Genomic DNA, 14,692 nt, shown 5'->3' with positions numbered 1-14,692 from the left:
TTCCACACTCCCTTAAGCCACTAACTAATCTTACACAAACACACCAAACTTTTGTCTACACCTCTCTCCTCTAATGTTCAGCCTAAGACCCCCTCCGACATGCCTAGTCTCTGATCTTTAGTATCGGCTTCAGCTGGTCCGTAACACAACAGAACATCACTGACTCTACAGAGACCAACACGGTGCTGCCTGTGCTCCTTAACTCTCTCAAAATAACATGCAGGAGCAACTCAGAGCGCACACGTGCACACACACACCAATAACATCAAATGAATCATTACAATATCGTAACAAAAAATATCCTCATTCAATTCAAATATATGTACTGTAAATATTGGCCTGGTAACTTGGCAATGAAATTAAGACATTAACAGCTGATTGCTGAAGTATCCTCCTCCTCCCTCTGGCCCTTTGAGAGGCCGTAGCTAACGTCACATCCCCCTCAGGGCTCCTCCTCACTCTTGCCTAGCCCTCCTCCCTCCTCCCTCTCTCTGCGAGCGGGCCCAGCCCTCTCCTGGCCAGCATAGATGAGCATAAATAGTAAGCAGTGCTACAGGTGCACAGTATAGCAGGTAGGAGAAGCAGCTCTCCTCACCTGTATAATAGCTTCGCTTAAATGCCTTTTTATAAACGCTGTGCACGGCCGGTCACCCTGTCTGCACACAGTCCTTCTACAGGCCTCCTGTATGGCTGAAACTGAAGAGATGTCACAGTGGAGGAAAACCCACTCACTGTAAGAATTGATAAATGCTTAAAGGTGCAATCTGTAATTGAAATAACAACAAAGCAGGGTCCCCGACACCTTTTTTGGAGCTATGGGGCGGGGCTGGGGAAGAGTAACCACTCTCAATTTCATAAACAGAGCTATGGATGCAAGGACTGACCATACATGGGATAAATAAAAATAGAAAATAAAGATTTGAGTAACTCTAACCTAACCTAATTTAAAAGATTTATTGCACCAATTACAGATTGCCCCTTTAATGTGGATGAAAAATAATAATAATAATAACGATCTCACAAAATAATAATAATAATAATAGTAATAATAATTATAAAATGTATTTTTTCAAAAATAATTGTTTGCGCTATATATGATGATAACATCCGTCTAGTTCTTATAGAGTGATAATATTTCAGGTAATTTCAAGTATGCAAATCTATTCAGGTTTCTTCTCTTCTGCAATCCTATCAAGTTTTCAAAAACATTAACATCTAAATTAGCTTGTTTGATTTAATGTGGTGTATAGGCTACTGTATGTCAATATGTGACCAGCTAGATATACCAGCAAGCCTTCACAAACTGACAGTTACTGATGGCAGCTCAACCATTTCCCTCCTGTTCTTTGTGGGAGTTGGCAGTTCATTTGGTTGAGTTGGCAGTTCATTTGGTTGAGTTGGCAGTTCATTTGGTTGAGTTGGCAGTTCATTTGGTTGAGTTGGCAGTTCATTTGGTTGACATGGTGAACATTGTGGGGGGGGGGGGGGTTCTTTAGATTGGCATGGCGTAAAATGGTGGGAGCTCATTGGCTGACGTTTACTCGCGTCACTGCGTGTGGTGGCAGCTCATAGGTTGACGTCGCGTACGTCTGTCGGGGTGCTGGATGATTGGTCCTGCTGCTCCATGGTCTTGCTGCCCGCCGTGCCCCCGCCTTCCTGCCGCTGCCCCTTCTGCAGGCTGCTGACCAACACCCTCTCAATCTGCTCCTGACACGCCTTCAGTAAGTCCTACAACACAGACAGAGAAGACTCACTTTTACATTTTACGTTTTTGGCATTTCGTGAAATGTTATAAGGTTCCAACTCCATTTTTGTCCAAATGTAGTTTTTTTACATAATCTGATCCATTAGGTGTTTATTAATGCCTGTGTGTGTTATTCTTAAAATGTTGAAATCTTTGAGTTAGTAATTCATAAAATACAAAGGTTCCATCTCACAGAACATAATGGAATGTAAAAACTTTGACGCTCAATATCTCTGAACTGCCCTAAACGGAGATAGAACCTTATAATTCTAAGCTCACGATTTAGCAGACGCCTTATTCCAAAACGACTTACAATCAATCCCTTTGACTAAGGAAGTGTATCATCAATGGACCTATCGCTAAGCCACGCCCCCTTTTGAAAACTCGGACAAACAAACAACGCTTCACTGACAGTGACTGAATGACATTCAATGACTTACAATGCCGGGAGTTGGCAAATTTCTGATTCCTGAATCACCACAGCAAGTAGTAGACATGTTTTTTTAAAGATGACAAGAATATTTAGTCTAGAAGCTTTTCACCATCAGATATTAGCGAATTGTTTGTCCGAGTTTTTTGCCTGTAGTGACTTTTGCTGTGATATGATTGGACAATTTCTATTTTGGGGGCGTGGCTTAGCGATAGGTCCATTCACCAGTTCTAGCAGGAGGCGTAATCGAGCTCAGGCTCATCAAACACACTGGCACACACACACACACACACACACACAATGGCGAGCGCACACACAGGCACACAGGCACACAGGCACACAACACGCACGCACATATGCACACACTTTACTGCAATACACCTGTGCGGACAAAACAGAAAGCGCTGCCGTAACACAGTACAACGTAGCGTACTTCATCTGACTCATGATGCTGTGTTGTTGAACAAGCGGCAGAACAGGTCACATGCCTGGCGTACTGGCAGGGGCATGGTGGGTCGTCGTGCTTGGCGGTTCCCGTCGTTCCCTTTCACAACAAAATCTCCTTGAACAACCAGCACACACAGACACCAGCGAGAGTGTGCCATGACTCAGGGGCCACTTGAATCCTTTAAAATACTGTACAGACTGTACGGGGGGGGGGGGGGGGGGTACTACAGTACTAGATCCATGATGGAAGCGGAGCTCACTGAGGCGCCCAAAGGGAGTCCAAAGCTGGGATCATGGACACTTACAATAGAACATTTCTCACTAAGGAGATATACATACAGAGAACATCCGTGGAGATTGTGAGGAAATAGCTTTGACTTCCTGACCCCTTAACCCTCCGAGATGGGGGGGGGGGGGGGGGCGTGAAACAGAATATAGGACACAGGATGTTATGGATGTTGTGTCTCTAAAGGTGCCCTGCAGCCCTTGTCGAAAAAAAAGGGGGGATTCTATATCTGTCTCTTCCTCTGTCTCTCCCTCTTCCTATGCCTGAGCCTCTGCCTCTCTCCCTCTCCTGCCTTTCTGCCTCGCTCTCTCCCTCTCCCCTCCACACAGGTCCAGGGGAGAGTAGACGACTGATGTGGGAGGTCTGGATCTACAGGGCCCAGCCAGCGGGGGCCTTGAAGAATGCAGCTCTCTCGGAGAGGCCAACATTCCTTTAGAATGTACGGATAATTAGAACCCGATGGCCCGCAGTCTGAGCGCCCTGTTGTGACGGCTCTGCACAAGACCAGCGTTGCCGTGGAAACATAATAACCACAGTCCATCGGGGGGCTGGTTTGTTGATCTGACTGACTTGACTGTGGCCTCTTGGTTCCTGCTTGGCTTCTACCAACCCGCACCCCCCAGGTCCGTTATATCAACTAGAGGAGGTGCATGCACAGTGGAATAAATCCCAAAAAGAAATATAAAACTTTATTCAAAACGTGTGGCATTATTTACCCAGCAGCACGATGATACTACAATGTTTTTTATGTTCCGAGTGTCTCATGTATTGAGTTTGAGTGAGTGAGTGAGTTGTCAATGTGGGTTGACGACCGTCGGCTTAAACGGCTTGTAAATGTGTGTTTTGCTTCTCCATTGCCCCCCCCCCCCCCCCCCCCCCCTTGAAAGACGGTCCCTCTGTTAGACATTAGAAACAGACTACGAGCGGAGACGAGAGCTAAAGTGGGAGAGCCATGCAAAGGAACTGCCTGTGTTCTACCGCAAGTATGCGAGCCCTGGGTTCTAAGAAGACATTCCCTCTCCAGCTCCTCTTTATAGCAGCAGTCTGGATCCCAAGCCAAGAGCCACAAGCTCTCTCCGTGAAAAAAGTAAATGGCTTCAATGTGGGGAGAGAGACTACTGCAGGCAGGCAGGCATCGCTTGTTGTTTACTAGGAGTGATCTACGCTCCAGCTCCAGAGAGATGCAAGCAGGAGAATATAGTTTAGGTAGTTTGGTGGCCAAAAGTGTTCTCCACACACAGTTCTCCTTCCTTCATACAGTCGCTTGCTTGCAGAACAATGACACCAGTGATACCGCTTCTTCTTCAACAGACTCAAGATGTCCCCCCACCGTGTCCTCCACCGCCTAGAATATCTCAACAACTCGCAGCACTTACCACCTCCGTGTTGGTGATCTTGGCCAGCAGGTCAGTCAGGTTGTCCCGCCTCAGCGCCAGGTCGGCGCCGTCCAGCTGGAGGCCGCAGATGGCGGCTCCCACGCTGCCCGTGGCGATCATGGAGGGAGGGTTCATGGCCAGGCTGAAATCTGGAGGACGGACAAGACAACAACGTGATCAGAGCAGCAGCTTCTTCGTCTCACTACAGCAGCGGTGGATGCACATTAGAGTAACAGTCTAGTCTAACCCCCCTCCAAATGGGACTTCTTTAATGGAAAGAAAGAAAAAACATTCAAATAATAAAAAAAAAGAGTTCTCAAGACAGGTCACACCTTTCAGTCCAGAGTAGCATACAGGAAGTGAGAGTGATTCTCTCGATAGTTATGAGTTATGCAAAGCTGAAACGTTCTGACGTTCTTTCCCACAGTTTTTAAAAGTTTCACCATGTCTGTGGTTCTGTGGTATGGAACCTGTGTGGTTTTCCCTCACGACGCCTCGGCTTTTGATTAGGAAAACAGAGCAGGAATCCTCCTACTCGGTGAGCAACGAGTTCCAGGAAGTACTCCCTCTGGTCCCCCAGCGCGGGCCAGAGACTTGAGCGACAACAGGCCGCCGGTTGGGCTAGAGGCGGAGGGCGGGGGGGGTGGGGGGGGGGGTGAAGTAGGGCAGGCCTGGAGGAAATGGCCTTCGTTGGGACTGGGGGGTCCAGACCCAGCCAGCTCCAGCTTCGGCAGGAACACATGACGTTACAGCCCAGCCTAGCCTAGCACACAGACTAGCCTAGCCTTTGTGGCATTCTTCTCTTTATAGAGAAGAGGATGCGACTGATAGCTTGTGGACAAAACCCCAGGGAGTAGCCCGGCCACTTCTCCTCTCCTCTCGAGGCCAGCTGTGCTGAGGCAGACGTCCCCTGTCATGAGAACAACATTCGGAGCTCCACATAAAAACCCCAAACATTTACATTACTTCCAACCACAGCAGCCTTTTTTTTTTATTGTGGCTGTTTTGTGCTCGGATATAAACGGGCTGCTTATGAATAGTGGGGAGACCGCTTAAAACACACCCAAATGAAAAATGCGACACTGAAAACGGCGCTACGGGGCACGGAAACCGTTTGAAGGACCGTTACGGCTTCGCTAACACGCTGCAGTAACCAAGCGCTTACGGGCCACATCTGATCAGAGACACACACGCCAGACGTCTCGACACCCAAAATTGGCCTATTTTCCTCACTAGTTTCTATCCTTCTAACTTGCCTGAAAGGCACATTTACACAAGTAGAAGCCTTACAGAGGAGCTGGTTTTGAGAGTCGTGCCACATCGCATTACCATTCCTTGAAATGAAAACAAGGACATTTAGGAAGAACGAAAAAGGAAGCTCATTAATTTGGGATTCACCCCCCTAGATATAGAAAGGCCTGAGGGGGGACATGCGAGTTCATGCAAGCTCTACATTTCACCAGAGTTTATTTTAGAGATGCATAGAGAGGCGGGGAGGGGAGGAGGAAGGAAGGAAGGAAGATCGCTGGGCTGCCAGCTCTGACTAATCAAACCTGGAAGCTCAACGGTCAACAAACAATACAGAGAGAGCAGCCCTATGAAGGCCCTGTCATCAGAGAAGGAGACTTGTGTAAACATGGCACTGAGCTGAAACTATTCTCCCAGGCTCCTCTCTCAGAATATCATTCATGCCTCAATACACTTAAGAGATCCAACACAGCTCTCCCAGCAGCTGGACCTGATGTGAAGACCAGTTCGACCCAGTTAGTACCAGCTGTGTTCTGGACATAGGAGAGTGGAGAGAGAGTGGAGCCCAGCCAGCGGATGCCTTTATAGACCCTGCCCTTCAACTGGGGAGTTGGGGGGTCAGAGGAGTATAATATCAAAAAGATGACTCACAACGTGAGAAAGTCTGGCGTGTATGTGTGTGAGAGAGAGAGAGGAGAGAGAGAGAGAGAGACAGACAGAGACAGAGAGACAGAGAGAGAGAAAGAAAGAAAGAAAGAGAAGAGAGAGAGTAAGACTGTAGAGGGGGAGGGGTGGGGAAGACATTACCTGTGGCACACAGGGCGATGAATGTCTCTGTGTGCTTGCGGACCACGGCCAGGTTCTCTTTGGGGAGGGGCAGCCTGCGTACGATGTGCTCGATAAAGTCGTTGGGAATCACCGCCGCCATGTTCCACTTCAACTTCCCCAGCACGACCAGCTCCCACTCCTGGAGGAGCGACAGAGAAGGAGAAGAGAAGCACAAGAAGCTCCATAAAAGAGGCGGAGGCTGTGGCGCAGGAGGTAGAGAGCCACCGTCTAATGATCGCAAGGTCGGTCGGTTCAGATCGGTGGTTCGAGCCCCCGGCTGGCCACATGTCGAAGTGTCCTTGGGCAAGACACTGACTGTGACTGAAGCCCAAATTGCTCCCAGCCAGTGAGCGGGCCTTGCATGAGAGAGGCCATTGTAAAGCGCTTTGGATAAAGGCGCTATATAAGTGCAGTCCATGCAGTCCGTTTACCATTTACCAAAAGACGTCAACGGGTTGGACATCATGTATTCACCTGACCTGCAGAAACACCAGATGATAAACTCGTTAAAAGCTCATCCTAGTGGCCTGGGGTGGTCCAGTGGTCTAGCACCGCGGTCAACAGTGCACACATATGCCCATGTCGGCATGGGTTCGAATCCGGCCCATGCTCTGTTGGCATGCCCTCTCTCCCTTCTCCTTACTCTTCACTATATCTGTCTAATAAAATGAAAAAATAAACAAAATAAAATAAAAGCTCATACTATTCTCTCCTCAGATGTTGTCCACTGTATTGGACAGTATATATGAGGGGAAAAAAGTGAGGAAACTTGCCAAGTCTACCACAAAACACTACGGCTCTTGCTCAATGCTCCAAGCAGAAACCACTCCATTCCATACGAGAGATATATATTTCCTCTCCTCTCCATCCCCTACTCTCTCATTAAGCTGCATGCCGCTCTCATTCTTCTCATCCTCTTTTGAGTCACACTGCGAGCATGTGACGGGCCTCGCCCCTGGTTGGAGGGGTCCTAGCCAGAGACACACGGCGGCCCCACTTCCTCCCAGTTACGAGCCCCCCCGCTAGCGTCTCTGGTTCGCACCACTCGGGGTCGCCGCGGGGAGCCGTCGCATGAAACCCTCGCCCTCGAGAGGAAAAAAGAAGAACGGGAAAAAATAAATAAAACTGAGATGGATGCGAGTCATTCAGCTGCTCCTCCGGTTTCCTTTTTTTCTTCATATGTGTCAACACAGAGGCTGTCGTTGTGAACACCCATGTTTACTGAAACCACAGCTAGCTAGCTGGGACAACCCCCCCCCCCCCTCCCTCTCTCAGGTTAGGGGTCAGCCCAGGACACAGACAGTGAGCCTCTTCCTGCATCCATACGTGTTCCTCTCCGCTAGCAGAGCTAACACATGCTAACGTTTAACCTATGCTAAACCCCGTGGAGAATGTTGACAGAGGATGAGCAGGGAGGAGGTCCGCTGTGTTGCTGTGCTCACTTCCTGGACAGCTGCCCTGACAGAATCCCCCTGAATTCCCCCTCTCTCTCTCTCTAGCTCTCTCTCTCTCTCTTACTGAGGCACCAACAGTGGCTCATTGAGAAAAAAAGAAGAAGAAAAAAAACTCCTCATCATGTCTCCTCCTTCTTCTGTGTCAAAGTCCCCTCTCGGGTAAAATACCCAGGGGTCTGTTAGCTTAGCACTAGCTTAGCAATCTCCCCCCCAGTACATGGTACGTGTCCGTTAGCTTAGCACTAGCAATCTCCCCCCCCAGTACATGGTACGTGTGGTGGTACAAGCTTGGAGTACCAGCAGCTGGAGTGCAGAAGGAGAGGAGAGGAGAAAAGGAGATTCCTGAAGCTCTCTCTCTGTGTGTGTGTGTGTGTGTGTGTACGGTGATTCATATATGACCTCTTGGGCATCCTGGGTGGGCTGCCAACAGCAGACGCAGTTATGTAACGTTGGAAGGAAGGAAACACTTGGAGGATATAAAGGAGTGATGGGTTTGGTTCTTTGGGAGGTTGGGGATAACCATGTTATGAACAGCTGGTATTTCCCTTCTGGTGGGATTACCTGAACACAGTCCCTGAGGTGAGAGACCCTTGAGGAATCAATGACTTGAGGTGGGGGGGGGGTGTTACAGACCCAGAACTGGGTCAAGATACTATTTGTATTCCCTCAAATACTTGAGGTGTGCTTGGTTTATGGGCTGGCAGCTGGGTGGGGTTTCCACTTGGGACTATGCCATTGTTTTTTTGTGGCCTGGCAAGCTATGGTAAATGAAGCACAAACACCTCATGTATTTGGGGAGAAAAAAATCAAGTAGGCTTTGACCCAAGTCTGCAAAGGACATAATTTGATGTCAATAAGCGCATATTAGATGTGTGGCCGTAATTTGAGAATTTGGCAACTATGAAAAACTAGATGGATTCTATTACCAATTGGGGCCACAGGCCGACAGATTAAACAAGGCCAGGCAGGGTCATCACACCCAAATGACTTTGAGATATGGTTCCTAATCTTTTCCTGCATTGTCTCACTATGGAAGGTATGGGACACAGAATTCCTGCACACATGCACTTGGAACAAAATGATAGTGAATTACTGCTGGAATCCACATGTAGGCCTAGTTGAAATTCTATACTGCATAATTGCCACTAGATGGCAGTGGCCACTTGAGCCCTAGTGTCACTGTAGCATGTGTCCAAGGAATCATTTTACAATAGCATAATGATGACTCAACCAGCCAAACGTGTCAAAGCATAGGTAAAACATATGTTATAATCAAACAATTAATGAGGACTACATCTACATGTAGTAGCTGATTAGGATACATTTGTATTCCATAAGACATGGGTATTTGGATTATAAACTAATACGTTTCTTACCAGCAGCTCCTGAAGTGTGATGGAATTGTCTGTGTACATGCACAGCTTCTCTGCAGTCATTGGACGACTCTCCTTCAATTTGGATGCAAGAAACATGCATACAGTTCCTAGAAGTTGCAAAAAACTTTTTCTGATGGGAACCACTGCTAAAAATCTGTCCAAATAATTAATGGCCAAAGGAAAGACGTCTTCCTCGCTCTTCTGCTCTTGACAAACCTAAAGGAGAGAGAAACAATATTACAAAGTAGGCGATCACAAAGCCTATACTACTCATCAATCAAATTAAATATGTAAAACTTTTTTTAAGCCTATGAATGACATAGCCGACAACAGTTATACATAGGGGAAACCAAAAGTGATTTACAAATGATGTCAATAATGGTTGTAACTTGTAATAGTCTACAAAATGTTCTAAGCTCACATTCATTAGGCTTAAGTGTAATAGGAAGTCGAGCCAAAACACCCACGCCGATCGCCATTCTTAACCCGTCACATTTTCAAAAAATAATTTAAAAATATAAATAAATTAGCCAAATGCGTGAAATTATGTGCACAATGTTCGTAGGTCTTGCAAAACTAGTATGTCAGTGTTAAACAAGTTAAACTGCAAAAAATAAAACTATGTAGGCTTTGCGTGTTGTCTGCATGAACAACTCAGTTTAGACTAACATTTTAAAAATAATTGTAGTAATTATTTGGAACGGAAAACATAGACGATTTTTATATGGAAATTAAGCTTAGAGGGTCGTCTTTCGTTTGCGTTCTTTGATGAGCAAAGAAATCCTGTTTGTTGACATCTTTTTGTTGACATTAAGTTGTTTGTTAGACAACTTAAATCTATGTGATGACTCTGGCTGATGTCTTTATGAGAGAACTTCCGAGGCCCACGCCTTCGATGAGTCATTTCTCAGTCAATTGAATTGTCCAAATGTCATGCATGTCACCCCTCAAAACGACCACGTTATGCTAGCGAACAATTAGCAACATGTACTTCTTTGGGCCTAAGGAACTACAAAAACGTGCAACTTGCAAAATGTGCCGTGAAGCTACACACTCCTGGAACTGATTGGAGAACTTTGTAACGACAGATTAGCTAGTTAGCTAATACATAAACACATGTATGCTAGATGTAAAAAAGACTTACAAACCTCGTGCATCCAAGATGCAACCATTTGCCTCATATACGGCTGAATATCCTTCTGGACAACTTTAAAATAGGAACATTGGGGAAGGAACCTGTCCTCAATGGTCAACAGACTCTGCAACACTCTGTCATCATACAGAATGTTCGGGTCAGACTTCGCTCTCACGACTTTGTCCACCTCGAGGCAAAGAAGTTCCATGATGGTTCGGTTCTTTCCTTTGCAAAAAAGTTATATAAAAAATAAATAACGTCAAAAGAATGCCGACAGGAGTGGGGAGTGGGACAGAGTAAAAGCGGAGAGTTGCTCGGGAGGAAGCATGAGGGAGACTGCAGGGATTCTTCCAACGGAGTCCTGCCTCTCGACTGCTGCTTTTTCCTCTCCCTCCGCGCGGGCTGAGCTACTTTCCTCTTATGACATTCAAGCATGAATAGAAGCTGGCTCGGCGATATGACGCAAGCATATCTCACTCTGCTCAACAATTGGCTATAGGGATATCTTTTACAGCTTGCATTGCACTCCCTGCTCTGTTGCTGGAAGCAGGAACCGGAAGAATGCCACCTCACTTGTTCTCCGACGACTCAGCTCTCTATCTCCACCCCAACTGTGGTCTCACGCATGCGCGGATGCATTGACGTATACAATTATAAAAATGATTGATATCAATATTGTCATCAATTTTGTCTAGCCAGAAATGTAATGATTGATGATGAATGAATGAATGAATGAATGAATGAATGAATGAAAGCATTTATTTCGAACATGTGCAGAGAGAAATAGTTATAACAACAAAAGACAAAACAAAAACAAGAAAAAAACAAAACAAAACAAAAACAAGAAAAAACAAAACAAAACAAAAAACAAAACAAAAAAACACTATTTACTTCACATGTCCGAAAAGGAGTAGGAAGAAGCATAAGCTTATTTAATCCTACCCCTTCTCCAATAAACAGAGATTAATAATTAATAAACAGCAGTTGACTTCAATATAAATATAATATATATATTTTAAATTAAATCACATTTATTTACATAATTACATATTGACCAACAATAGAAAACAGATCATGTAAATAAACAAATAATCTGTGAAAACAACAACTATCAAAGCCCTTCTTCCTCCTCGTACCTGGTGAAAACCATTTTTTTATACCGCTTTTTGAACTGGGTCATGCTTGGACACCGCTTTAGCTCCACACTCAATCCGTTCCACAGCTTCACTCCACATATAGAAATACAAAAACGTTTTAACGTTGTACGTACATAAATATGTTTTAAATTTAACTCCCCCCTCAAATTATAACTCCCATCTCTATCAAAAAACAATTTTTGAATATTCCTAGGGAGTAGGTTGTTATTTGCTTTATACATTATTTGTGCTGTTAGAAGGTGGACCAGATCCGTGAATTTTAATGTTTTTGATTTTAAGAATAATGAATTTGTGTGATCTCTATAACCGGAATTATGAATTAACCTTATGGCTCTTTTTTGTAATACTAATAGTGATTGTAGTCTACATTTATAAGTGTTGCCCCAAACCTCCGCACAATAATTTAAATATGGTAAAAGCTGATATGATCAATCTGCAACCTGGTACTACTATGTAATAAGCAACATTGAGATTATACAAAACAAAACAATTATGATTATTCTTTATTGACACTACTAAATTATAGTTGAATAAGAAGTTAGTGTGTCTTTATTACTAAGTAGCAGGCGATCAAGTTTCACTGGCTGTAGACAGAATCAGATACTAACAGTAATCAGAATCAGAAACTAACAGTAGTTCTCTCAAGGTTCATAGGACATTCACTTATTGAGAAAGAGGAATAAATCGTACTTTGGCCACAGCAACTTCTTCTTGCTGGGATTACTTCACAAACTTCTTCTTTCTTTCACAATCACACAACCAAAAGAGCTGAATGAGATATTGAGTTTCATTGAGAAAAAAGAACTTGTTATATTATGAGAACGGAATGCGTGCTGAGAGGCGGAATTGTCTCCACGGGAATGTCAAGGTTAGCCAGATTATTTCGACTTCAAAGGGCCGAACGGCTATAACAAGCATACATTCTGAATAAAAACTTTCACATCAGATAGATCTGTAATTACTACCAGGACAATTGTCATTGTGGCAGGCAGGGTTCTCAGCTGGAGCCCATACAGTCGCAGGACCCAGCCATAACCAGACAGTCAAAATCCAGCCCCTTGAGGGAAATGGAGGTGTCAGACTGATAAAGCTCCCTTGTCCTGCACTGCTGTTTGTGCATGTGTCCAATGATAACACATGTCAGCCACTATCACACACTCCAAGTCGCACAGAGGTAACAGAGAGCGGGCCAAGCCCTGGGAAAGCCTAGAGGAGCGTGAAATCACCTTGATCCAAAGATTCCTGCTGCATACCAGCCCGCTGAACCCACTAGTCCAGGGGGCCTGAGACAAGCCTCCAGAGCACAGGGCAACAGGAGAGTTAGGAAGGGGAGAGATAGAGAGAGTATGTGTGTATGTGAGAGAGAGAGAGAGAGAGAGAGAGAGAGAGAGACACACACACACACACACACACACACACACACACACACACAGAGAGACACTGAGAGAGGGAAATAATGAAAGAGAGAGAGAGAGAGAAAGAGAGAGAGAGAGACAATGTTCCAGTTCAGTAATCCCTGTAATTGGCCTGAAGGTCAACATAAACCGACCATCTACTTCCTGTGATAAAGTGAGTAATGATCCTCCACCAAGTGGGGAAATAAATACAATAATGACTCTTCGTGCCAGCTACCTTCCAAACCAAACCTGATTACAGTACAGTAATACAGTAACAGCCAATGAACAGGACAGAACAATGAGTCTGTTGGGGTTTATTGACAGAGGAGATGGAGGATGATATGACTGGAATGCTGTTGTGTGAACAGTGGTCATGTGATCTATGCTTTCACATCTCTTCCTTACACTCATTCGGGGGTCCCCTAACCCATGCAGTGCTGCACACATGCAGCGGAGCAGCACACAGGAGAACATCGCGGTCCCACGGACCTGTGTGGGCTATTCCTGGTCCGTTATCAGCATCTCAGTGTGGGCTCTTATCGGCCGTGTCGCACAACAAAGTCATGTACAGTGTCATTGCCGCTTGCTTGCCTCCGCTTCGGGGAGTCTTGTGCATTAGGCCCACTGGGAACATAAGTGGTTAACTGGGCAAAGAAGGCCATTCTTCATAAGTGAATTTATACTTGTGTGGGATCTGACAGATCTCTCACTAAATCGGCTATCGGCTAACGTGTTTGTTGACGTCCTGTCGAGCCCCCTGATAATAACATCGCAGATATTGGATTACAGACATGGCAAGGACATGAGTCACGGTTTCTAAGCCATCCGACCAATCGTGTAGGAATGTGCCTGTATACATGACACAGACCTATTACCATACTCAACCCTCTCATTTTGATCAAAAGTCCTGTCGTGTAAACAGTTCATTTAAGTCCGCTAAGCTAGATTGCAAAGCAATGGAAAAAATAACTACAAATCAGCACAGGGAACTGAGGGAAGGGTGTTTCCTGCCCCTCGAGCCGCTCAGTCAAAGTGAAAGCCGTCGTTCCAAACCAAAAAGCCAGGAGACAAACTGATGAGACAGTAAGCACATCCGGGCCTGGCCCTTGGCCTTGAACACAGGGGTGACTTCTCTGTTTATTGGACCTGGGTCAGTGCCTCTGATCTAGTGCCCGCCACCCCCCCCCCCCCCCCCCACACACACACACACACACACACACACACATACACACACGCACGCACGCACACACACACACACACACCCTCCCTTCTCTATACACACATCTGCCCCTCTCTAACATCCACCAGCTTGCGTCCCTCACTCACTCTCCTACCAGGGCCTCAGAGAACATTGCCCTACTCTGTTCCGTCCGTACACTCAGGAGTGAGAGAGGGAAGGAGAAAGGGAGTGAGAGAGGAAGAAAGCGGGGTGGGGGTGGGGGGGGGGGGGGGAGAGAACGCCTAGCACAAAGGGGAAGCCTGGATTAAGTCATGAGCAGCAAGCAAGCGACATAGGTTGGATTTTTAGCGGGTGAGATCACATCCTCTTCTCTTCTGCACAGAGAACAAACTCATCCCCCTGGCATCCAGGGGAACACACCACCAAGGGCTACAGATGGGCCTGCATTGTTACAGGACAGTGTCGTATGTAACAGTACGCGTAGTACGCGTAATGCGAGCGTGATGTATGTGTACAAGGGACACAGGCACAGGCTTATTGAAGAGCAGAGTCCTTCGATGCCACACGAAAAAAAACACCATCCAGTGAAAGGCACTGGCTAAGGGGGCAGGGTACGCCCCCTGTATGTCTAATG

The 14,692-nt window shown here is 46.0% G+C and overlaps 1 protein-coding gene across 1 annotated transcript; it reads right to left on the bottom strand.

Moving 5' to 3' along the window:
- Positions 1-1,566: 1,566 nt before the first annotated feature.
- LOC308164537 (G1/S-specific cyclin-D2-like) lies at positions 1,567-10,543 on the bottom strand (the record flags this gene model as incomplete). The annotated part of the gene is made up of 5 exons (XM_080538606.1): positions 10,338-10,543; positions 9,190-9,405; positions 6,339-6,498; positions 4,284-4,432; positions 1,567-1,728 (listed from the first exon to the last, which is right to left on the bottom strand). Exons 1-5 carry the CDS (start codon positions 10,530-10,532, stop codon positions 1,567-1,569), a joined length of 882 nt encoding a protein of 293 aa, XP_080394732.1. The 5' UTR covers positions 10,533-10,543.
- Positions 10,544-14,692: the final 4,149 nt, after the last annotated feature.

This window comes from Nansenia antarctica, assembly GCF_963989245.1.
Source record: "Nansenia antarctica genome assembly, chromosome: 8".
NCBI lineage: Eukaryota > Metazoa > Chordata > Actinopteri > Argentiniformes > Microstomatidae > Nansenia > Nansenia antarctica.
This window is presented reverse-complemented; position numbering and strand designations above follow the sequence as displayed.